Genomic DNA, 24,094 nt, shown 5'->3' with positions numbered 1-24,094 from the left:
TCGTCGGCAGCTTTGGGCGTAGGCGGCTTGTCGCTGTCTTTATCTTTGCATTTTTTCGGAATGTCAGTAGGCGAGTGGCTTACCTACGACATATCTGGATAATTGAAACGAGTACCAAAATATTTAGAAGCATAAATATAAAGACAAAGTGTTTGTTGTTTAAATAAGGCACAAAACCGACAGCGAGGTACATCATGGTCAGGGCCTAGGCAAGGAATACAGTACGAATGAAAATCTTTTGAGGTATTTGCTTTCCATAAGAAATACAATTATTGACTTTTACTGACATCTGTTTAGAACAAGAAAAAGTTTCCCCAACAGGGTACTTAGCTTTAGTTGACTTCGGTTCTGAAACTCTAAAATGAAAATTTCAGGAGTCGGCTGACTGGCACTTGCGAACTGCTTCTGCTTTGGGCACCGCACGGCAAGAAAAACTGATGTAATGGCGTCAGCTGCATGCTTTATACCCCTGACGTCACGGAAGATGAGACAGCAACCAACACAGAACCTAAGACTTTGATAATCAGGCCGACCGAGGGCTACTGCAAGCAGATAACCCAAATGTGATGCATGCAACAGTGAAACACGAATCTGCTTTAGCAGGGGGTGAGAGAAGAGGGGTGGTTCAGTATTATAATGTGCTAAAATGGCAGAGGCATGAATTTTAATTGATGAGAAGGATAGGCCCTTGTGGAGCATTTCTGTTAAGTAATGAAGAATATGAGGTAAGCTGGCACTGTTGTGCCCATCCCCTGAGTTTGGCGCTAGGAACATTCCACTTTTTCCTAGTGGTAGGCCTCCTTACTTCCAGAATACCATCTAGCACCTGCTTACTGAGGGATGCTATTGGAGAGCTCAAGGGATTAGCCAGGCTGTAAGGTGGGTTTGAAGCTGAGGGCGCAGCATCTGGCCCGCCTGCTGGGAAAGCAGGGAAGGAGTCTGAGGTAGGTGCCATGGCTCCAGCAGTATCATACTGAGCAAGAGGGGGTGCCAATGATGGTGTGACCAGTCTGGTGCAATCAATATTGTCCTTGGTTTGCCCCGTTTGACCTTTAGCAGACCCTTCGAGAGGAGAGGCAGAGGGGGAAGGCATAAAGCGAGAGGCTTTCCCAGGTAAAGGACAGGGCATCCACTTTCCAAGCTTGACTGTGGGGAGTCCTTGGGCAGAATTTGTCTAATTGGTAGTTCTGGGGGGAGGCAAACGGGTCCATTTCTGGAGTGCCCCCATTTGTTCCTCAAGAGGTTGAATATTTTGGGTTCCAGTTTCCATTCATGCGAGTCTCTGGGATTTCTGCACAGGTCTGTCAGTGAATTTAGCTTGCCTGGTAAGAATTGAGCTTGTAGGTGCACTTGGTAGCTCAAGGCTGTGATCCACAGAACCATGGCTAGTCTGCAGAGAGGGTACGAGTGGGTTCCCCCCAGCTTATGTACCACAAAGTACAGTTGTGTACACTTAACATAAATGCAGATGTTAGTGTACTCACTGTTGCGGTCATTACATTAGGGTAATCTGCTGGCAGGTTGCCCTCAGTCGGCCTGAATTCCAAAGTCTTGGGTCCTGCGTCGGTTGCAGTCTCCTCTTCCATGACGTCAGGTCGTCAGGGGTATAAAACAGTCAACGCCATTTTCTTTAGTTTTTCTTGCCCCAGATGTCAGGTGCCCCCAAAAAGGTAGCAAAATATATATATATATATATATAAACTATATATATACATGCATCAATACAAACTTTACCTTCATCTACAAGCAAATACACAACATAGGTTGTAGAAAATAGAGAAGGAAAAAAAACTCCAGAATGAAAGGGGGGTGGCGGGTGGGTAACCTGGACTGCAACAGTGAATACACTCAAACATCTACATTTATGGTAAGTGTACAGAGCTGTACCATGTTCTTCGTGTTTCACTGTTGCAGTCATTACATTTGGGTAGAATCCCAAATCTATGGATGGGAGGCTGGCGCTAAACAGCATTAAGTGCGGCTATAAGGCCCTGCAGAACTGCAGTGGCAAAGCCTGCCCTGGACTTAGAGTAGAGAGGCAAATGATAATGCTTTGTAAAGGTGTGAACAGAACTCCAAGTAGCAGCCTCTAGAATGTCTTTGGTTAGTACTCCTCTGAGAAAGGCTGCTGAAGTAGCTGCAGCTCTGGTGGAATGAGACCTAATGCCCTTGGGCACAGGTTTGCCATGGTGTAAGTAGCAGAAACGAATGCAGTGGCTTATCCACTTTGAAATAGCCTGCTTTGAAATGACCTTTCCTTCTGATCCTGCAGCATATGTCACTAGTAATAGCTCAGTTTTTCTTACAGCTTTAGTCCTGCTCAAGTAGAATCTTAGCTGTGTACGTCCAAGGAATGCAGAATTCTCTCCCCCTTGTTCTGCAGATTTGGATAAAAGGTTGGCAAACCACCTTCGGCATAAATTAAGGATTTGTCCTCAGAGACGCCCTCTGTCTGGGTAAAATATGATAAAAAGCTCTACAGCCATGAGGGCCTGTAACTCCGAAACTCTTCTTGCTGAAGTAATTGCTAGTAGCAGAGCTGTTTTCCATGATAAGAACTTAATCAGCAGTAGCAGATGGTTCAAATCCAGGCAGGGTGAGCTTTTCCCAACACATAATTGAGGTCCTATGCAGGTATTGGTGATGATCTAGGAGGCCTTACATTTTTGGCTCCTCTAATATACTGCTTTAGTAAAGGATGAGAGAAGATTGGTGGCTCTGTATTGTAATGAGCTGAAATGGCAGAGGCATACATTTTGATGAGAAAGATAGGCCTTTGTCAAGCATCTCAGTCAAGTATTGTAATATCTGAGGAATATTTGGTTCTGCTGCTCCTTGTGCTCGATTCCAAGCACAGAATCTCTTCCATTTATCAGCATAAGATTTTCTAGTACTAGGCCTTCTGGCTTCCAAAATGACATCCATCACAGCTTTACTGAGAGGTGGTGTTTGTATAACTACATGATCAGCCATGCTGCCAGGTTCAGTGTCTGGAGTTGATTGTGCAGGATCTGATTGTTTTGCTGGGACAGTAGTCGAGGTCTTTGAGGTAAGGTCCAAGCTGAGTATTGAGGCAAGTTCCTTAAGAATGGGTACCAGTATTGACGGGGCCAGTCAGGGGCAATTAGTATCATCTTTGGTTTCTCTTGTCTGACTTTTAGGAGGACCCTGGGAAGAAGAGGCAGAGGAGGAAAGGCGTAAACTGATAGTTTTTCCAACTGAAGGACAGGGCGTCCACTTTCCATGCTGGTCTGTGATAAGTCCTTGTGCAGAATCTTCAACTGATAATTTTGAGGAGAGAGAAATAGATCTATGTCCGGGCTCCCCCATTTCTTTGTTATGCTGAAGACTTGTGGATCTAGTTTCCACTCGTGAGGGTCCATAAGGTTTCTGCTTAAATCGTCTGTCAGAGTATTTTGTTTTCCTGGCAGGAATTGAGCTTGAAGATGTATTTTAATAAGTCAAAGCTGTGTTCCACAGTGCCATGACTAATTTGCAAAGGGGGTATGAGTGTGTGCCCCACTGCTTGTTTATATACCACATAACTGTGGTGTTGTCCGTCTATCAGTAGCTGTCCTGGATGAAGTAAGTCCTTGAAGGCTGTCAGGGCATTTTGAACAGCTAGCATCTCTTTTTGGTTGATATGTACATGCATTTGTTTTGGGGTCCATATGCCCTGAATTCATCTTCCCGCCATGTGGGCCCCCCAGGCATAATCTGATGAGTCTAAGGTTTGGTTGGCAGGGGGTAGAGTGAAGGCCCATCCCATGTTTTGGTGACATGCCTTTGCCCACCATAGAAACTCCTGTTGTAGGCAGGGAATGAGAGGAATCATTGTTTCCAGACTGTGACAATGTTGACTCCATAAACTTTTTAGGTACCATTGAAGTTTCCTCATATGCAGTCTTGTATATGGAATCAGTAGGATGCAGGATGCCATGAAGCCAAAAGACTGCAGAGTTTGTCTTGCAGATAACTGGGTTTTTGCTGCCATCAGTTTGAATTAAGTAGTCAGTTGCCTTTGTCTGGCATGAGGTAAGCCATCTGGGCAGTTGTATTCAAGCTTGCACCCATTGAGAGGGTACCAGTTGTGATTTATTTTCGTTTGTGTACCTTAGGCATGTTAGAAGCCTTTTCACAAACGCCAGGTGTTGAAAAAGAATGTCCTTGTTCTCTGCTTGAATGAGACAGTCATCCCAGTAAGGATATATTGTATACTTCTTTATCTGCAAAAAGCAAATACTGGTGTCAGGCACTTAAAGGGCAGTGCAGAGAATTGGTAATGCATTAAGCCAGCCGTGAATCTGAGGTATCTTCTGCACGATTGCCTTACTGGGACATGCAGGTATGCCTCTTTTAGGTCTAAAGTCACCAGCCAAGCATTCTTGCCCAGCATGGGCAGAAGCTGCTGCAAAGTCAGCATTTTGAATTTTGGAATGTCCAGGTATGTGTTCAAAATCGATAAATCCAGTATTGGCCGCCAGGCCTTGTCCTTTCTGGGTACCAAGAACAGTCTTGAGTAAAAACCTTGTCCTTTTTCCTGTTCTGGTACTGGCTGAATGGCCCCCATATCCATGAGGGACGTAACCTGTTTCTGTTCCTCTGCCCACTGATTTTTTGGCAGATCCGGCCAACTGTCACTGGCAGAGTATGGAAATGGAATCTGTATCCCTGTGACACAGTTTCGCACCCACTTGTCCTGGGTTAACTGCCAATTTTGAGCAAAAAGTGCTACTTTTCCCCCTAAGGGGGCTGCGAAAAGGCAAGTGCAAGTTGGTGAAAGCAAGGGGACGTCATTGTGACTGTTTTCTGTTGGTTTGCACTTTATCTCCTCCAGATTTGGAGGTAGAAGCACCCCATTGCTTTGACCTGTAAGAATCTTGTGCCTGTTATCTGGAACCCTTACGGCGTCTGGATTTGCCCTTTTGAGCTCTGTCTGACACAGGAAAGGACACTTTTTGTAGGCCAGTGTCTACTGAATCTTAGTGGCTGCACTTGTAAGAAGTCTTTTACAGTTTAAATAGACTTTAGCTTTGTCTTCCATTTTCTTTAAAACCTCTTCTGCCATAATACCAGAGTACCATGCTGTAAAGGTGCATCCAGTAATTCAGCTTTAACATGGTCAGGCAACTTTTGCTCTTTAGCCAGGCATGCCTCCTAATCACAGATCCAGTAACTGCGGCCCTGCAGGAGGCCTCTAAGGAATCAAAAAGTACAGTTTTGTACCTACCATAAATGTAGATGTCCGAATTGGATAGCATCTGCAGTCATAACAACTGGGTTGTCCTGTCGTCAGGCAGCCCTTCAGTCGGCCGGATTCCAAAGTCCGGGTCCGGCTGATGTCGCACTTCACCCGACGTCATCTCTGTTGGTCTTCGGGTATAAAAGCATCAGCAGACGCCATTTTCTTCAGTGTTTCTTGCCCCAGATGCCAGAAGCCCTATAGAAGGCTAAAAATTTTGGATAGATGCCAATGTTTCCAAAAGATAGAGGTAAACACAAAAATAAGCATGTATGTACATAAATACAAACAAATACACCATGAAAGAAATCCCCCCACTAGCTAGCTATTAGAAGGGTAAACACCCTAGGAGTACCACAGAGGGGAAGGAGGGAGGGTAATCCTGACTGCAGATGCTATCCAATTCGGACATCTACATTTATGGTAGGTACAAAACTGTACTATGTCCTTCATGGATGCATCTGCAGTCATAACAACTGGGTAGAATACCATAGCCAACTAGGGGAGGAGGATAAAAGTAAATTATGGTGTGTTTAGGATCCCCTGCAGAACAGCAGTGGCAAACCCTGCTCGGGATCTGGAATATAGAGGTAAATTATAATGCTTGGCAAATGTATGCACGGAGGTCCAAGTAGCCGCCTCAATAATGTCTTTGGTAGACACTCCTCGCAAGAAGGCTGTGGTAGTGGCTGTTGCCCTTGTAGAATGAGGTCTTATGTTCTGTGGAATTGGCTTTCCATGGAAGGAGTAACAGAATCGTATGCAATTTCCTATCCATTTGGAGATTGTCTGTTTGGAAATAGCTTTTCCTTCCCTTCCTGTTGCATAGGCTACGAAAAGTTGGTCAGTCTTTCTGCTATTTTTTGTTCTGTCCAAGTAGTAGCGTAGCTGTCTATGTACATCCAAGGTATGCAGTATTCTTTCCCCTCTGTTTTGTGGGTTGGGAAAGAAGGTAGGCAGGTGGATTGCCTGGTTTAAAGACACTCTGGATACCACCTTAGGCATAAATGTAGGATTAGTCCTCATGGACACTATCTTGGTGGAAGATTAGAAAGGGTTGCACTGCCATTAAGGCCTGTAGTTCTGAAACCCTCCTTGCTGAAGTAATTGCCAGTAGGAAAGCAGTTTTCCATGACAGGTGTTGTAGGTCTGCTGTTGCTGCTGGTTCAAAAGGTGATAGTGTCAATTTTTCTAGCACAAAGTTCAAGTCCCAAGCTGGCAATGGTGGTTTCCTTGGAGGTTTTACATTCTTGATTCCTCTGAGGAACTGCCTGAGCAAAGGGTGTGAAAAACAGGTGGATCAAAGCTGTATTCTGCTGAAATAGCTGATGCATGAATCTTGATGGAGGAGTAGGACAGGCCTGAATGAAGTAGTTCGTCCAGATACTCCAGAATGTTAGGCATATCTATGTTTGATACATCTTTTCCTCTTTCAGAACTCCAAATGACAAACCTTTTCCATTTCCCAGCATAATTCCTTCTAGTTGAAGGCCTGCGTGCTTCAAGAATAATGTCTTTAACTCTTTGTGAAAGTTCTGTATTAGCAGCTGCTATGTGATGTTTCATGCAGTCAGTTGCAACGTTTTAGGTTTGGATGCATGGTGCTGAAGTTGTTCTGAGTTAGCATCAAAGGCATCAGGGAATTGGCCACATATTGTTCCGAGACATGCTCCTCAGCAGTGGGTACCAATGCTGTCTTGGCCCGTTTGGAGCTATCAGGATTATCCTTGGACGTTCCTCCTTGATTTTTAGTAGTACTTTGTGTATCAAGGGAAGAGGTGGGAATGCATATGCTGTTAGGCCTTTCCAGCTGAAGGAGAGCGAGTCCACTTTCCATGCTAGTGGGTGGAATGTCCTTGTGCAGAATTTTTTGAGCTGGTGATTGAGAGGTGATGCGAATAGATCTATCTGAGGCATTCCCCATTTCTTCGAGATGGTCTTGAAGATATCCGGGTGCAGCTGCCATTCGTGGGCATCCGATGTGGCCCTGCTTAACATATCTGCTAGAGAGTTTTCTTTTCCTGGCACAAATATTGCCTGTAACTGGATGTTGTAGCCGAGTGCCAGGGTCCACAGCTCCAAAGTCATTCTGCATAGGGGGTAAGAATGAGTGCCTCCCTGTTTGTTGATGTACCACATGACTGTGGTGTTGTCTGTCCTTATCATCAAGTGGTCCTCCTTGAGAAATGGTCTGAACTTTTGGATTGCCAGTTTTACTGCCAGCATTTCTTTTAGGTTGATGTGCAGGTGAAGTTGGTCCTGTGTCCACAATCCTTGTACGCATTTGTCCAGCATATGCTCCCCCCATCCTAGGTCTGAAGCATCTGTTGTGATGGTCTGGCTTGCTTGACCCTTGCGAAAGGGCAGGCCTGGGTTTGACTGGCATGCCTGAGCCCACCATAGGAACTCCTGTTTTAAGCATGGTATTAGTGGGATTTCCGTTTCTAGGCTGTGTCTGTGTTGGGACCATAAATTCTTTAGGTACCACTGTAGTTTTCTCATATGTAGTCTGGCAAATGGAACCAAGATTATGCATGATGCCATGAAACCCAAGGCCTGCAGTACCTTTCTTGCTGTTAATTTGTTCAGTTTTGTTAGTGCCAAGAAGTAAAGAGGGAGTTCTTTTGTTTTTCTGTAGTTAGGAATGCCATTTGTCTTACTGTGTCCAATTCCGCCCCAGGAAAGTCCTTGTCTGGGATGGTATCAGTCTTGACTTTTGTAAATTGACTGTGTATCCCAGTGCTTGAAGCAAGTAAATGACCCTTTGTAAATCTGTTGTCAGCTTGCTTTTGTTGTCTCCTTGTATCAGGCAGTCGTCCAGGTATGGATAAATTTGAATTCCTGTAGTCTGCAATGGGCGATTACTGATGCCAGGCATTTTGTGAATACTCTGGGCGCAGTAGATAAGCCAAAGGGCAATGCTGAGAATTGATAGTGCTCTGATCCTGCAAGAAATCTGAGGTATCTTCTGCAGATTGGTCGACTGGGGACGTGCAGGTATGCCTCCTTGAGATCTAGAGTTACCAGCCAACACTCCTTGCCCAGCATGGGAAGAAGTTGCTGTAGGGTCAGCATTTTGAATTTTGGGACAATGATGTAAGTATTCAGGGTGGACAAGTCTAGAATTGGTCTCCAACTTTTTTCCTTTCTTGGAACTAGGAGTAGTCTGGAGTAGAACCCCTTTCCTTGCTCTGCTGTTGGCACTTTCTCCACGGCTCTCATGTTTGCTAACTCCATTATCTGTTGTAGAGCCTCTGTCTTTTGATTTGGAGGTAGATTTGGCATTCCTCTTGTCTGGTAAAGTGTGGAAGTGGAACCGGTAACCTTGATCTATGGTTCGTAAAATCCACTTGTCCTTTGTTATGTTGTGCCAGTTTTTTGAAAATAAGGTTAGCTTTCCGCCTAGAGGAGCTGCTATTTGTTCCCTGGTAGGCGGGTTTAGGATTAAGTCACTGTGGCTGTGTGGATGTAGTGGCAGGTGTTGAGTCTGTGCCTCTGTTGTTACCTTGCCACTGTCGTCCTCTGTAGGCACCTCCTCTGGATTGGTTTCTGCCTCTGGAACGTCTATTCCTGCCCCTTTGAGGTCTTGTGGAGTCAGGAAAGGACCAATTTTGGCAGGCCAGTTCCTGCTAAACCTTGGGGTTGAACCTGCAAGAAATCTTTAACTGTCTGGACTGATTTTGCCTTTTCTTCCATTTTCTTCATAACCTGCTGGGCAGGTGTACCAAACAAACTTGTTTTATCCATAGGAGCATCTAGCAATTTAGATTTAACATGATCCGGTAAAGCTTGCTCCTTTAGCCATGCATGCCTTCTAATTACAGTGCCAGTCATGGCTGATCTAAATGAAGCCTCCAGTGCATCATAGCCACATTTTAAAGAATGGTTACTAACTTGCTGTATGTTATTTACCATTTCTAATACATATTTCTTATCAAGAGATTCATCAGTGGTTAGCTTTTTAGTTAACTGATCAAGCATAAACTCTTGGTATTGTATCATGTGAAACTGACAGTTTAAAGCTCTAGCTGAGAGAGTGGCTGAAGTGTAAACCTTTTACCCCATCTGTCTAATGACCTTGCTTCCCTTTCAGAAGGAACAGGGTTTTTAGCTATGGTCATGCTACTGCCTTGGGACCCTGGGAAATAGTTTGGGGTCTGCAAGAGGGGCCTTGTAAAGGTGGTGATGAGTATTTGGCACCCTGTAAAATCTGTCTGGTTTGGCAGGGGCTGGGGTAAAGAATCTGGAGCGGAGCAGACATCATTGAAAGCATCATCCACCACAGAGAGAACAGGAGGTATAGCTAAGGGCCTGTGCTGTGGAAGGTGCAAAAAGGTCCTAAGTCTTTTCCTGGAGTCTGAAAAATCCTGTTGTTGCCATTGGAACTGTTCTCGCATGGCATGCAAGGTTTCCCCAAAGGAGAATTCTTCTGGTGGGGAAGCAGCTGGAATGGATTCTTCAGCATCAGAATCTTCAAAATTGGAGAAAGGAGCCTCTGGCTGGTCAGTTATGTCTGATTCATCAGCAGAATCATCAGAGGACACTGGCTCATGGGGCTCTGCCCTAGGTCTCTTCTCTGGGGGCTGAGAGGCCCTGTCTGGGTGAGATTGAGATCCTCTAATTAATGAAATTAAATCTTCTGCCAAAGTAAGCATTTGAGAACTGGAAGAGGGCCTGGTTGTGGGGGGTTTAACAGGCACTGTTTTAGTAGTCTTGGCTGCTTTAGCCCTGGCGAAGGCCTTTATGGACATGGCTGCTGGAGGCCTAGCAGCACCACGTGCTGGGGTAGAGACATCCAAGGGAATGGTGTCTGATAAGTCAGTGGTAAGCACCGTAGTGGGTAAAATTTCTGAGGCCGATTCAAGAGTGTTAGCAGGGACCTCAGTTGTAGAGATAGATTCAGCTGTATTTTGATCAGTTTTCTCGGTTTCGGCCGAAACCGAGACACTCGCGTTTGCTTAACCATGGTTTCGGCGAAACCGCGGACCGCGAGTGTCGGTCTTTCTTTGCGTTTTGGCAGAATGCGTGAGTCGGAGGATCCGACAGCATAATGTACAAAGTCAGAACCGAAAAACTGTTCTGCAAACTCCGACCGGCGTCTAAGCGTCGGTTGAAAGAAGCACAGGACGAACAGGCTGCTACGTCGTGGGCTGGGCCTAAGCAAGGCAGGCAGTAAAAGTGGAAATCTTTATGAGGTATTTGTTTCCCACAGGTTAAACAATTATTAACTTTTTCTGACATCGGCTGAGGCAAGAAAGAGTCCCCAACGGGGTACTTAGCTTTAGAAGTCTTCGAAGTAGTATTCGGTAGAAGTAATCTCTGGATCCGACCGACCGGCACTTGCGAACAGCTTCTGCTTCGGGCGCCACGCGGCAAGAAAGACTAAAGAAAATGGCGTCGGCTGATGCTTTTATACCCGAAGACCAACAGAGATGACATCGGGTGAAGTGCGACATCAGCCGAAGCCGGACCCGGACTTTGGAATCCGGCCGACTGAAGGGCTGCCTGACGACAGGACAACCCAGTTGTTATGACTGCAGATGCATCCATGAAGGACATCCACATTATAAAGTATGCTTTCCAACCTGTTCAGCTGCATGCAATAATTCCTGCAATTCTTTATTTTTTGCACATTCAGAAATCATCATTTTCTGTTTCAGCAATCCCATAACATGTCGTTGATACTTGAGCATATGAAACTAGCAGTTTAAGGCCCTAATTGCCAAGGTTGCAGATGTATAAACCTTTTTTCCCCATCTATCCAGTGCCCTTGAATCTGTCAGAGGGGGTAGGATTTTTTGCTGTTGAGGCCTTAACTCCCTTTGGACCCTGTGAAATAGTTTCAGGATCAGCAGCAGGGTTTCTAAATAAAACTTTGTGCGAGTCAGGGACCCTGTAATATCTGTCAGGCTTACTGGGAGCTGGAGGTAAGGAGTCAGGGGTCAAGCTGGACTCCGAAAACGCATCATCCACAATGTCTAAAACAGGGGGTATATGGCTAAAGGCCTATGTTGAGGGAGAAGGAAATCCCTGAGCCTCTTTTTTGATTGAGAAATCTTGACTCTCCCAGTGAAAATGCTCCCTCAAATTATGCAAGGTTTCTCCAAATGAATAATCCTCAGGAGGTGATGTAGATGGTTTAGACTCCTCTGCATCAGAATCCTCATAGGGAGGTAAAGATAATTCCTGATCAGAAGAGGAATCAGAAGAAATAAAAACCTGATCTGAAGATTCATAATCAGTGTCTTGCCTAGGCCTCTTATCAGGAGGGGGATGGGAACCCCTCATCAAGGTAATAAGGTCTTCAGCCATTTTGATAATCTGTTTCTTAGGCATAGCAGCCTGTGTACGTGGCTCATGCATCGTTTTTTAGTTTTAGAAGTTGTTTTTGTCTTTGGTTTTGCAGCTGTCATCGGTTTGATATAAAAATGTTGAGGCCTGAATACACCGTCAGAAGCCGGTGCCTACTCAGCGGCTCTGGAACCATCCGAGGGAGATACATCAATGGGTCAAATACTTTTGAGTATCTCGCGGTGTGCCGAACTTCACATGGATCTCGGTAGGGGCCTGCGACTCAAAAGTAGCAGGTATCAGGGGCTGCAAAAGCACCTGAGTACCGGCGACTGGCTTAGGAGAAGCTTCGTCGTCGGTTTTGGACCTAGACTGACTGTCTCTGTCCTTTTCTTTGCGTTTTTATATACTCCGGTAGTCAGATTGCTATCAGATGACATTTCTAGGTAGTTAAATCTGTTTCCAAAATACTTTGAGGCAAAAATATATAGACGCCTAGTGCGTTGGTTAAATCTAGCACAAAACCGACAGCCAGGCACGTTGTGATCAGAGCCTAGGCAAGGAATACAGTATAAATGGAAAGCCTTATGAGGTATTTGCTTCCCACAAGTAATACAATTAACTTTTTCTGACATTGGTAAAAGGCAAGAAAAAAAGTTTCCCCAACGGGGTACTTCGCTTTAGTGAAGACTTCGGTTTTGAAACTCAAACTCAAATATTTCAGGAGTCGGCCGACCGGCACTTGCAAAATGCTTCTGCTTCGGGCACTGCGCGGCAAGACAGACTGAAGAAAATGGCATCGGCTGCTTGTTTTATACCCCTGAAGACCTGACGTCATGGAAGAGGGAGAGCAACCGACGCAGAACCCAAGACTTTGGAATTCAGGCAGACTGAGGGCAACCTGCCAGCAGACTACCCTAATGTAATGACTGCAACAGTGAAACACGAAGAACACCTGAGGTGTTGTCTGTCTTTACCAATAAGTGTCCTGGAAGAATGTGGTCCTTGGTCCTTGAAGGCTGTCAAGGAATTCTGTACAGCTAACACTTCTTTCTGGTTGATCTGCAGGTGCATCTGACTCAAGTTCCATTTGCCCTGAATGCACTGCCCTGCCAAGTGAGCCCCCCCCCCCCATGCATAGTCTGATGAGTCTGTTAGGGTTTGGGCGGCAAGGGTTAGATCATTGTTTCCAGGTCCTGAGAATGTTGGCACCATAGGCTTTTTAGATACCATTGTAGTTTCCTCATATGAAGTTTTGCATATGGAAATAGAATGCAAGAGGCCATGAACTCCAGGGCTTGCAGAATTTTCCTTGCAGACAGTTGGGTCTTTGTGGTCAGTAGTCTCAAGTAGGCTGTCAAATATACTTGTTTCTCTGGCATGAGGAAAGTTATCTGGAAAGTTGTGTTCAAGCTTGCTCCCAGGAATACAATCTGTTGGGCAGGGTACTAGGTAAGATTTCTTTTTGTTTATGGTGTACCCCAGCGATGTTAGAAGTTTCTTTACAAATGCCAGATGTTTTAATAGCAAGTCCTGGCTTTCTGCCTGAATCAATCGTCCAGGTATGGGTATATTTGAATATTTCTCTGCCTGCAAAATGTAATGGCTGGAGCTAGACACTTTGTGAATACCCTGGGAGCAGTAGATAAGCCAAAGGGAAGTGCAGAGAACTGATGGTGCATATAGCCTGCTCTGAAGCCTAGGTATTTCCTGCAAGATTCCCTTATTGGAATGTGCAGGTAAGCTTCTTTAAGTCTAAGGTTGCCAACCAGGCATCTTTGCCTAGCATAGGGAGTAATTGTTGAAGTGTTAGCATTTTGAATTTTGGGATTACCAAAAAGGTGTTTAGAGTAGAGAGGTCTAGGACAGGACGACAGGAGCTGTCTTTTCTGGGTACCAGGAAAAGCCTAGAGTAAAAACCTTGTCCTCTTTCCTCTGCTGGGACAGGTTGAACAGCCCTGGTACTTAGAGAACCTGCAGTTGAGCCTCTGCCCACTGATTTGGGGGTAGGTCTAGCCAACCATTTGGGGTTGGTAAGGTGTGGTAGTGGAATCTGTATCCTTAGAAAACTATACGTAAAACCCATTTGTCCTGGGTAATGAGTTCCCAAATTTTTGCATGCAGGGTGAGCTTTCCTCCTAAGGGAGCAGGCAGCTGAGCAGGGCTTTGAAGGGTTAAGGTTAAGTCACCGTGACATTTTTCCATATGGGGGTGTCTTACTACTTCCAGCTTTGGAAGTGGGAGCCTCCCACTGCTTAGTGTGTAGCCTGAGACTGTAACCTAGGTGGTCTGCAGTTCCTGGGTTTGGACTCAAGGTCTGGAAGAGACTGGAAAGGACCAATTTTTAGAAGGCCAATGCCTACTAAATCTGGGAGGCTGTACTTGCAGGAAATCTTTAACAGTTTGCATAAATTTAGCTTCTTCCTCCATCTTTTTAAGGACTAATGCTTTGTTGCCAAACAGGCAGTTTTGGTTTAAGGGAGCATCCAGTAATTTAGCTTTAACATGATCTGGTAAAGATTGCTCCTTAAGCCAAGCATACCTTCTAAGTACAGACCCAGTGACAGCAGCCCTGCAAGATGCTTCTAAAGAGTCAAAACCACATTGCAAAGTAGGTTTACCAACTTGTTCAGCAGAATGCATTAAATCCTGTAATTCTTTATGTTCAGTACAGTCAAGAATCAACATCACTTTCTGTTTAAGTAGTCCCAAAATATGCTGCCGATACTTTTAACATACGAAACTGGCAATTTAAAGCCTTAATGGCCAAGGTAGCAGAAGTGTATACCTTCCTACCCCATCTGTCCAAGGCCCTGGAATCTCTATCAGAGGGGGTAGGGTTTTTGGCAGCAATAGCCTTAATGGTCCTTGGAAAATTGTCTCTGGATCTGCAGTAGGACTCTTGAAGAGGAACTTGCGAGAGTCAGGTACTCAATACCAGTCAGGTTTTTGTCTCTGGATCTGCAGTAGGACTCGAAGAGGAACTTGCGAGAGTCAGGTACTCAATACCAGTCAGGTTTTCTGGGAGCTGGAGGTAAAGTGTCTGGGGCCAGGCTAGATTTCAAGAAGGCATCATCTACAATGTCCAGAACAGGAGGGATAGCTAAAGGCCTGTGTTGACGGAGGAGTAAGAATTCCCTAAGCCTCTTTTTGGAGTCAGAGTAATCCTGGCTTTCTCAGCAGAAATGCTCCCTAACAGTGTGCAAGGTTTCACCAAAGGAAAACTCATCTGGAGGGGAAGCAGAGGGAATGTAATCCTCTGCATCAGAATCCTCATAGGTAGATAAGGGCAAATGCTAGTAATCAGAAGAAACAGAAATTTCAGAATCCTGATCAGAAGAATCAGAAGGAAAATCAGTTCTGGGTCTCTTAAGAGGGGGAAGGCTGGCTTCCCCTAATTAAAGCAATAAGGTCTTTAGCCATTCTAAGCATTTGCTTTTAGGCATATGGGGCTGACCATGCTAATTGGGTGCCTGTTTTCTAGGCATGGGTCGAGTTTTAGGCCTTGATGAAGATGGCATCAGTTTAAAATGCAAATCTGTAGGCCTGAATACACCCTCAGAAGCCGGTGCCTGCACAGCAGCTCCGGACCCACCCAAGGTAGAGACATCCGCAGGTTCCATAGTTGAAGAAGCTTCTCACGGCATACCAGACACCGGATGGGTCTGAGTAGAGGCCTGTGAATCTGAAGTAGCATGTATCAGGGGCTGCAAAAGCACCCGAGTACCGGTGAACTGTCAAGTAGCTTAACGGAAGCATCGTCGGCAGTTTTGGACCTATGCGGTCTGTCTATGTCTTTATCCTTACGTTTTTTCGGAACATCGGTAGTCTGATGGCTTACCAAAGCCATTTCTGGATAGTTAAACAGAGTACCAAAACAATTTGCTGTGAAAATAGACAGACGACGAATAGTTCAGTGGTTGAAAAAGGCACAAAACCGACAGCGAGGGACGTCGTTGTCTGGGCCTAAGCAAGGAATGCAGTACGAAAGAAAATCTTTACGAGGTATTTGCATTCCACAGGTAAGGCAATTAACTTTTACTGACATCGGTTAAGAGCAAGAAAAAGGATCCCCAATCGGGTACTTGGCTTTTTTCAAAGACTGTTCTGAAACTCGAAAATTAAAATTTCAGGGGTCGGCCGACCGGCACTTGCGAACTGCTTTTGCTTCGGGCACCGCACAGCAAGAAAGACTGATGTAATGGCATCGGCTGCATGTTTTATACCCCTGACGTCATTAAAGTAGAGACATCCGACGCAGGAATCCAAGACTGATATTTAGGCCAGCTGAGGGCTACCTGCAGGCAGAAAACCCAAATGTAATGACTGCAAACATGAAACAAGAAGAACATCACCTGGCATACAACTGGCGGCTGAGAAATTCTGAGGGCTGGTGCGTGCAGATGTCACCTGTATGCCCCACGTTTCAACAGCCATGTCAGAAACCCAACACACCACAGAAGGACTGAAAACTTTTGCATACTGGCCAGACGTACGCGAAGCAAGAGGAGTAAACCCACATGTAGAATACTGCAACACTGGAATAGGACATCAAAAAAGACAAGAAAATCTGGCCAGCTTGTTGCAGGTCTTGCATATCAATGGCTATTGTTATAAGTGTAATGGCATGAAAACAGCAAATGTGGTACCAACTCAAAACAACGTGGGTAGTCCAGACCTATTAGCTTAAGAGCTGTGTCATGTAAAATAGTAGACTCAAGTGAAGATTGGCTGGCTTCCGGGAGAATGAATTTCCACGATCACAACAGTACAGTTTTGTACCTACCATAAATGTAGATGTTAGAGTGTATACACTGCTGCAGTCATTACACTTGGGTTATCCTGTCGTCAGGCAGTTCCCCATTCAGCCTGAGTTCCAAAGTCTTGGTCCGGCGTCGGTTGCTGTCGCCTCCTCCCTGACGTCAGTGCGACAGGGGTATATAAGATGCAGCCGATGCCATTTTCTTCAGTTTTTCTTGCCCCAGATGTCAGGTGCCTCTAAATAGGTAGTCAATTCCAATTGCTAATAAAACATACATAAGAAAAGCAAACAACTTACGGCTACCAGCAAATACTCCCCATAGGTAGTAAAGGGTAGAAAACCTAGGTACGTACCAGCCAGTAAGAGGGGAAGGAGGGAGGGTAACCTGGACTGCAGCAGTGTATACACTCGAACATCTACATTTATGGTAGCTACAAAACAGTACTACGTTCATCATGTTGCACTGCTGCAGTCATTACACTTGGGTAGAATCCCAAAGCTGAGGTAGGGTGGCTGGTTCTATAAGGCATTAGGGGTGGCTATAAGGCCCTGCAGCACTGCAGTGGTGAAGCCAGCTCTGGATTTAGAGTATAGAGGCAGATGGTAATGCTTGGTGAAGGTATGTACAGAACGCCAAGTTGCTGCTTCCAAAATATCCTTGGTAGGTACTCCCCTGAGGTAGGCAGTTGAAGTGGCTGTTGCCCTGGTGGAGTGAGATCTAATGCTGCTAGGTGCAGGTTTTCCATGGTATGTGTAGCAGAAACGGATGCAATGTCCTATCCATTTTGAAATAGTCTGTTTTGAAATGGCTTTTCCCTGTGCTCCTGCAGCATATGCTACCAATAATTGCTCAGATTTTCTGAAAGCTTTGGTTTTGTCCAAGTAGAAGCGTAACTGCCTACGAATGTCCAAAGAATGCAGCAGTCTCTCCCCCTTCATTCTGTGGTTTAGGATAAAAAGTTGACAGGTGAATAGTTTAGTTTAGAGCCACACTGGATACCACCTTTGGCATAAACGTAGGGTTAGTTCTTAAAGACACCCTGTCCTGGTGGAAAATGCGGAAAGGTTCCACTGCCATTAGTGCCTGTAATTCTGAAACTCTTCGTGTTGATGTTATTGCCAGGAGCAGAGCAGTTTTCCAAGAGATGTATTTTAATTCTGCTGTGTTAGCTGGCACAAAAGGAGGTAAAGTTATTTTTCAAAACAAAGTTGAGGTCCCAAGTTGGAGTAGGTGCGCTACGGGGCAGTCTTAAGTTTTTAGCCCCTCTGAGGTACTGTTTTAACAGAGGATGAGAGAAAATTGGTGGATCCGTGTAGTAATGAGCAGAGATGGCAGAGACGTGGATCTTGATGGATGAGAAGGAGAGGCCTTTGTCCAGCATCTCAGTTAAGTATTGTAGTATCTGAGGAATGTTTGGGACAACAGGGTCAAGGCTGTGAGCTTGGTTCCAGGCACAGAATCTCTTCCATTTATCCGAATAGGCTTTCCTGGTATTAGGCCGCCTGGCCTCCAGAATGACATCCATAACAGCTTTGGAGAGAGGCACTGCTTGCTTGACTAAGGAATCTTCCATGAAGCTAGGTTTAAGGTCTTTAGCTGGCTGTGTAGTATTTGATTGTTGCGCTGAGTCAGCAGATGTGGGATTTAAGGCAAAATCCAGGGTGGTTCTTGTGCTAAGCTCCTTAAGATTGGTTTCAATGCTGGCGTGGCCAGTCTGGTGCAATAAGGATCATCTTTGGCTCTTCTTGCCTGGCTTTTATGAGTACCTTTGGCAGGAGAGGCAGTGGTGGAAAAGCGTATACTTTTAGGTTCTCCCAGCTGAATGAGAGGGCATCCACTTTCCATGCTTGTGGATGGTAACTCCTTATGCAGAATTTTTGTAGCTGGCAGTTTATTGGTGATGCAAACAGATCTATGTCCGGGCTCCACCATTTCTGTGTTATCATTCTGAATATTTGTGGATTCAATTCCCATTCGTGGGGATCCATGATGTTTCTGCTTAAGTTGTCTGAGAGTGTGTTTCTCTCTCCTGGCAGGAATTGTGCTTGCAGATGAACTTGAAAGTTTAGAGCAGTGTTCCACAAGGTCATGGCTTGTCTGCATAGGGGGTAGGAGTGAGTGCCCCCTTGCTTGTTTATGTACCACATAACTGTGGTGTTGTCTCTGTCTTTAGCAGTAGTTGTCCTGGATGCAGCAGGTCCTTGAAAGCTATAAGGGCATTTTGTACAGCTAGCATCTCTTTTTGATTGATGTGAAGATGCCTTTGTTCTGCGGGCCACATGCCCTGAATACATTTGCCTGCCATGTGTGCTCCCCAGGCGTAATCCGATGCATCTGTTGTCAGTATTTGCCTGGCTGTGGGTTATGTAAAAGGCTGTCCCTTGTTGAGGTGACAAGCTTGAGCCCACCACTGAAACTCTTGTTGAAGGCAAGGGATTAGTGGTATATCTGTTTTCAAACTTTGACAGCATTGAGACCATACATTCTTTAGGTATCATTGTCGTTTCCTCATATGCAGTCTGGTATATGGAATTAGTAGTATGCAGGATGCCATGTAACCAAAGGCCTGCAGACTTTTTCTTGCAGGGAGTTGGGTCTTTGTTGCCATCAATTGAAAGTATTGTGTCAGTTGTCCTTGTCTGGCGTGAGATAAGCCATCTGGGCCGTTGTGTTCAAGCTGGCACCCAGGAATATAATCTCTTGTGAGGGCACTAGTTTTGATTTCTTTTCGTTTACTGTGTACCCTAGGCAACTTAACTTTTTTTACAAACGCCAGATGCTTTAGGAGAATGTCCTTGCTCTGCTTGAATCAGGCAGTCGTCCAGGTACGGATAAAATCTGAATTCCTTTCTGTCTGCAAAATGCAATTACTGGTGCCAGGCACTTTGTGAATACCCTAGGCGCAGTAGATAAGCCAGTGGGCAGTGCAGAGAATTGGTAGTGCACTGAACCATCTATGAATCTGAGGTATCTTCTGCAGATTTGTCTGATAGGGACATGCAGGTATGCCTCCTTGAGGTCCAAAGTCACGAGCCAAGCTTTCTTGCCCAGCATGGGAAGAAGCTGCTGTAGTGTCAACATTTTGAATTTCGGAACATCCAGGTAAGGGTTTAGAGATGAAAGATCCAGAATGGGCCTCCAGGCTTTGTCCTTTCTGGGTACCAGAAAGAGTCTTGAGTAAAATCCTTGTCCTTGCTCCTGTGATGGTACCTTTTGAATAGCTCTCATATCCATGAGTGCTGTAATTTGTTTTTGAGCCTCTACCCATCGATTTGGTGGCTGATTTGGCATTCCTTTTAACCTTGGCAGAGTGTGAAAGTGGAACCTGTAACCTTGAAATACAATGTCGAGAACCCATTTGTCTATGATTATTTGCCAATTGTGGTAGAAGAGTGCCAGTTTTCCTCCCAAGGGGGCTGCCAAGAGAGATTTGTTTGGTAGCTGTAGTGGGAAGTCATTGGAGCTGATTTTTATATAGTTGGGGGCCCGTCTTCCCCTTCTTTCTGGCCTGATGCAACCCATTGTCGAGGCCTGTAAGGACCTTGTGTTTGACCTCTACCTCTTGGACGTCTGTATCTTCCCCTTTGAGGTCTAATTGGAAAGGACCAATTCTTAGTTGGCCAGTTTCTGCTAAATCTAGGAGGCTGAACCTGTAAGAAATCCTTCACCGTTTGCACAGATTTTGCCTTATCCTCCATTTTCTTTAATACCTCTTCTGCCTTAACTCCAAACAACACATCCTGCTGCAAAGGTGCATCCAATAATTTTGCTTTAACATGATCTGGTAACGTATGTTCTTTTAACCAAGCAGGTCTTCTAATGACAGAGCCTGTAACTGCTGCTCTGCAGGAGGCCTCTAGAGAATCAAAATTACATTGCAAAGTATGCTTTCCCACTTGTTCAGCTGCATGCAATAAATCCTGCATATCTTTAAAATTATGAGGATCTGATTCTGGAAGCATTTTTTGTTTTAACTGAGACAGTAGAAACTGCTGATATTTTAACATGTGAAACTGGCAATTTAAGGCTCTCATTGCTAAAGTTGCAGACGTATATACTTTCTTTCCCCATCTGTCTAATGCTCTGGAATCTGTCAGAGGGAACTGGATTATTGGCTGATGAGGCCTTAACTCCTTTGGGTCCCTGAGAAATAGTTTCAGGGTCAGCTACAGGGCTTTTATACAGAAAGTTGTGTGAGTCAGGGACTCTGTAGTATCTGTCAGGTTTAACAGGGGCTGGAGGTAAGGAATCAGGATTTAAGCTGGATTCAGTATACACATCATCCACAATATCTAAACACTGGCGGAATAGCAAGGGGGGTCTGTGTTGAGGTAATAAAAGAAAGTCTCTGAGCCTTTTCTTGGATTCTGGGTAATCCGGGCCTTCCCAGTGGAAATGCTCCCTCATGGTATGTAGGGTTTCCCCAAAGGAGTAGTCCTCAGGCGGTGAGGCTGATGAAATTGATTCCTCAGCATCAGAATCCTCATAAGGGGGTAAAGAATATCCTAGGTCTGAGGATGAATCAGAAGAGATGGACACCTGGTCGGATGAGTCAGTCTGCATCCTGTCTGGGCCTTTTATCAGGAGGGGGTGGGACCCTCTGATCAGAGTGATTAGGTCTTCGGCCATTTTGAGCATTTGTTTCTTATGCATGGAGGCCTGTCCTGGAGAATGCTGTATTTGTTTCTTTGATTTTAAAGGAGGTTTAGACTTAGCTGAGGGTTTAATGCTTAACTGAGTAGGTGTGAAGACGCCCTCTGAGGCTGTGGGGTGCTCAGCTACTCCGGATCCCTCTGAAAGGTTAGTCTCGGTAGACTGAATAACTTGTGTGTCCGAAGGCCCAGCCATCTCCACGTGGGAGTCAGAGGCAGCCTGTGGTTCTACAGAAGCGGTCGTCAGGGCCTGCGAAGGCCGCCTTCGCTGAAAACCAGAGAACCGGTAACTGGCCTAGAAGAGGCTTAGTCAGTTTTGGGCCTCAGATGCCTATCCTTGTCTTGGCGTTTTTTGTGTATTCTGGTCGTTGGAAGTTCTGACGGCATGGTATAATTGAATTTTCTACCAAAATAATGTTGGGCAAAATCAAACCGACGTTTAATAGTGCGCTTGTTAAACCTAGCACAAAACTGACAACCAGTGACGTCTTGGTCTGGGCCTAGGCATGGGATACAATTGGAATGGAAATCCTTATGAGGTATTTGCTTCCCACAAGAAATACAGTTATTAACTTTTACTGACATCGATGTGAGGCAAGAAAAAGTTTCCCCAATGGGGTACTTAGATTTGAAGATGACTTCGGTTCTGTATTTGGAATGAAAATCTCAGGAGACGGCCGACTGGCACTTGCAAACTGCTTTTGCTTCGGGCACCGCGCGGCAAGAAAGACTGAAGAAAATGGCGTCGGCTGAATCTTATATACCCGTCGCACTGACGGAGGCGACAGCAACAGACGCCGGACCAAGACTTTGGAACTCAGGCTGACTGGGGAAGCACCTGATGGCAGGATAACCCAAGTGTAATGACTGCAGCAGTGTAACACGATGAACATCAATAGGTTTCATGGCCAGAAGGAGCAGCCACTGCTGAACCTAAACCAGTTTTAAGAATGGGTTACAGATGAACCCAATAAGCATGTACTAGTACATATTGACTTCCTGGACTTGCCTAACTCCTCCATCAATAATTCAAGCACACACTCAGATCTAGATGGGCTGGAGCAAGACAAAAGCCAAAAAAAAAATTAACTGCTACATGGCTGGAGGGTGCCAACAAGCAAGGTTATGGTTGATTACTGGAGTGACACAAGGATAAGTCCCAGGCCCAGTACACTTTTCAGAGTGTTTTAGATGTCTGATGGACCACAAAACAGGATCGAAGTGCAGCAACAGAGACAGAGGGAGTGCCTAAGGAAAGACTTGGAAAGGTATCCAATGAGGTTCAACACAGACAGATGAAGTACAACAGGTTTGCATTGGCCTCAGTGCATCAAGTATAAGCTGGGGGAGTAGAATTATTACGAATAAAACAGGAAAGCTTTCCAGGGGTGCTGATCTCAGCAGGGGGTAAACCACCAAAAGAAGACAGAGGTGAGTGGCAGTAGCAAACAATGTTGGGCTGTATCCACAGGGGAAAATCCAAAAACAAACCGGCAATGTTTCCACTCTACCAGACCCTGATCAGGCCACACATTTACAAACCATGTGCTGTTCTGGGGAGTATACAAAGAAAAGGACATAAGGCTTCTGGAAGTTGTTCAGAAGAGCCATCAGAAACATATGTGGGATTAAAGGAAAAGTTATGATTAGAGGGCTGAGGGGTGGGGGTCCCGTGCACACCATGTAGGGAAGCTATGAAGGGGTCAACCTGGACAGAAAGGGCAGATGGAGAGAAGGAACATGCAGTAGACCAAGGACTAACTGCTCCCTGAAGCAATTAAGTGCTTCTTCACAACTAGATAGGCTGTTACTTGCCATCAAGCAAATGTAATCCATCTTCAAACACTAGATGAAAAATGAAAAAAAAAAACAAAGACTTAAGAGTCTTCTAGGGCTCCCACACAGGAAGGAAACATTGAGGGAAAAATGATTATATTGCAAACACTATACAAATACGACTGTTCTCAACTAAGATGAACAGATGTGAAATGTCTTTAAATGAGAAAAAATGCAAACTGCAGGCTATCTGTTCCATACCAAATGCAATAAAGTTTAATACTTTTTCAACTTCTGTAGTTTCATCACTGTAACAGCGTAACTGTCTCAGCATCTTGCAAACATTTGAAAATGGCAAAGTTAAAAAGATCCAAAGAAAAACTTACAAGACAATGAATGTGTTCCTTTCGGCAAATATTCGAAAAGTAGTGGACCATCTTCACTCAGCATGTCAGCTTTGAGAGACAGTATACTATTTTTGCTCATGAGGGCTGCCCGCAGATTGGCAACAGTCGATACCTGCTGATGCAAGTCATCTTTTTCTGATGTGAGTGAATGGGATAGATAACCTGTTTCTCCCACTAGAGTCTCATCAGGATTCATATAGAAATCAGATCTGCCTCCTCTGCTATCAGAACTGCTGGGTTCAATAACATCAGCACCTGGAGATTAAAGAGTTAACAGTGTCAGATCCTACTCGGCTTAAATGAGTTACCCATCAGAAAAAGTTATGTAAAATCTTACCATAACCATAGATGTCCTTCTCTTCCATGTTGCAATATTCTCACTGTGGGATCCTCGGCCTCAGGCGACCTGAACATCTGTCTCCAATGCAAAAGTCCAAGCCTGGTTGCTGTCAGGTGCGTGGGATGTCACACGCAAGGCCATAAACCATGGGCCTTAAATGTGACACTGCATGCACAGACCTGAGAGTTGACTACCCAGTCTGACAACAGTCTAAGGAGAAAGTACAGTTGTGTACACTTACCATAAATGTAGATGTTCAAGTGTATTCACTGTTGCAGTCATCTGCCTGCAGGTAGCCCTCAGTCGGCCCGAATACCAGAGTCTTAGGATTTCTGTGTCAAATGCTGTCGCCTCTTCCATGACGTCAGGTCGTCAGGGGTATAACAAATTCAGCCGATGCCATTACATCAGTTTTTCTTGCCCCAGATTTCAGGAGCCCCCAAAACAGGAAGCAATTACATGGTGTGGAACACCTCCAATGAAAAGTAAATACCACTGCCATAAGACATGGCCAAAAAAGAGGATAGGTAGAAAGTACAGAAAAGTCAGGGGGCTGGAGGGAGGGTAACCAGGACTGCAACAGTGAATACACTCTAACATCTACATTTATGTTAAGTGTACAC

At 45.1% G+C, this 24,094-nt stretch overlaps 1 protein-coding gene across 1 annotated transcript in view; it reads right to left on the bottom strand.

The window, feature by feature from the left end:
• The window catches only part of ZBTB46 (zinc finger and BTB domain containing 46), a gene marked incomplete in the record, with an annotated part of 462,779 nt that overhangs the window by 253,680 nt on the left and 185,005 nt on the right, over window positions 1-24,094 (bottom strand). Inside the window, 1 exon segment of the mRNA XM_044089877.1 lies at window positions 23,111-23,386. Coding sequence (XP_043945812.1) covers window positions 23,111-23,386 — 276 coding nt within the window.

This window comes from Protopterus annectens, chromosome 12.part0, assembly GCF_019279795.1.
Source record: "Protopterus annectens isolate FY-2018-M chromosome 12.part0, PAN1.0, whole genome shotgun sequence".
NCBI lineage: Eukaryota > Metazoa > Chordata > Ceratodontiformes > Protopteridae > Protopterus > Protopterus annectens.
This window is presented reverse-complemented; position numbering and strand designations above follow the sequence as displayed.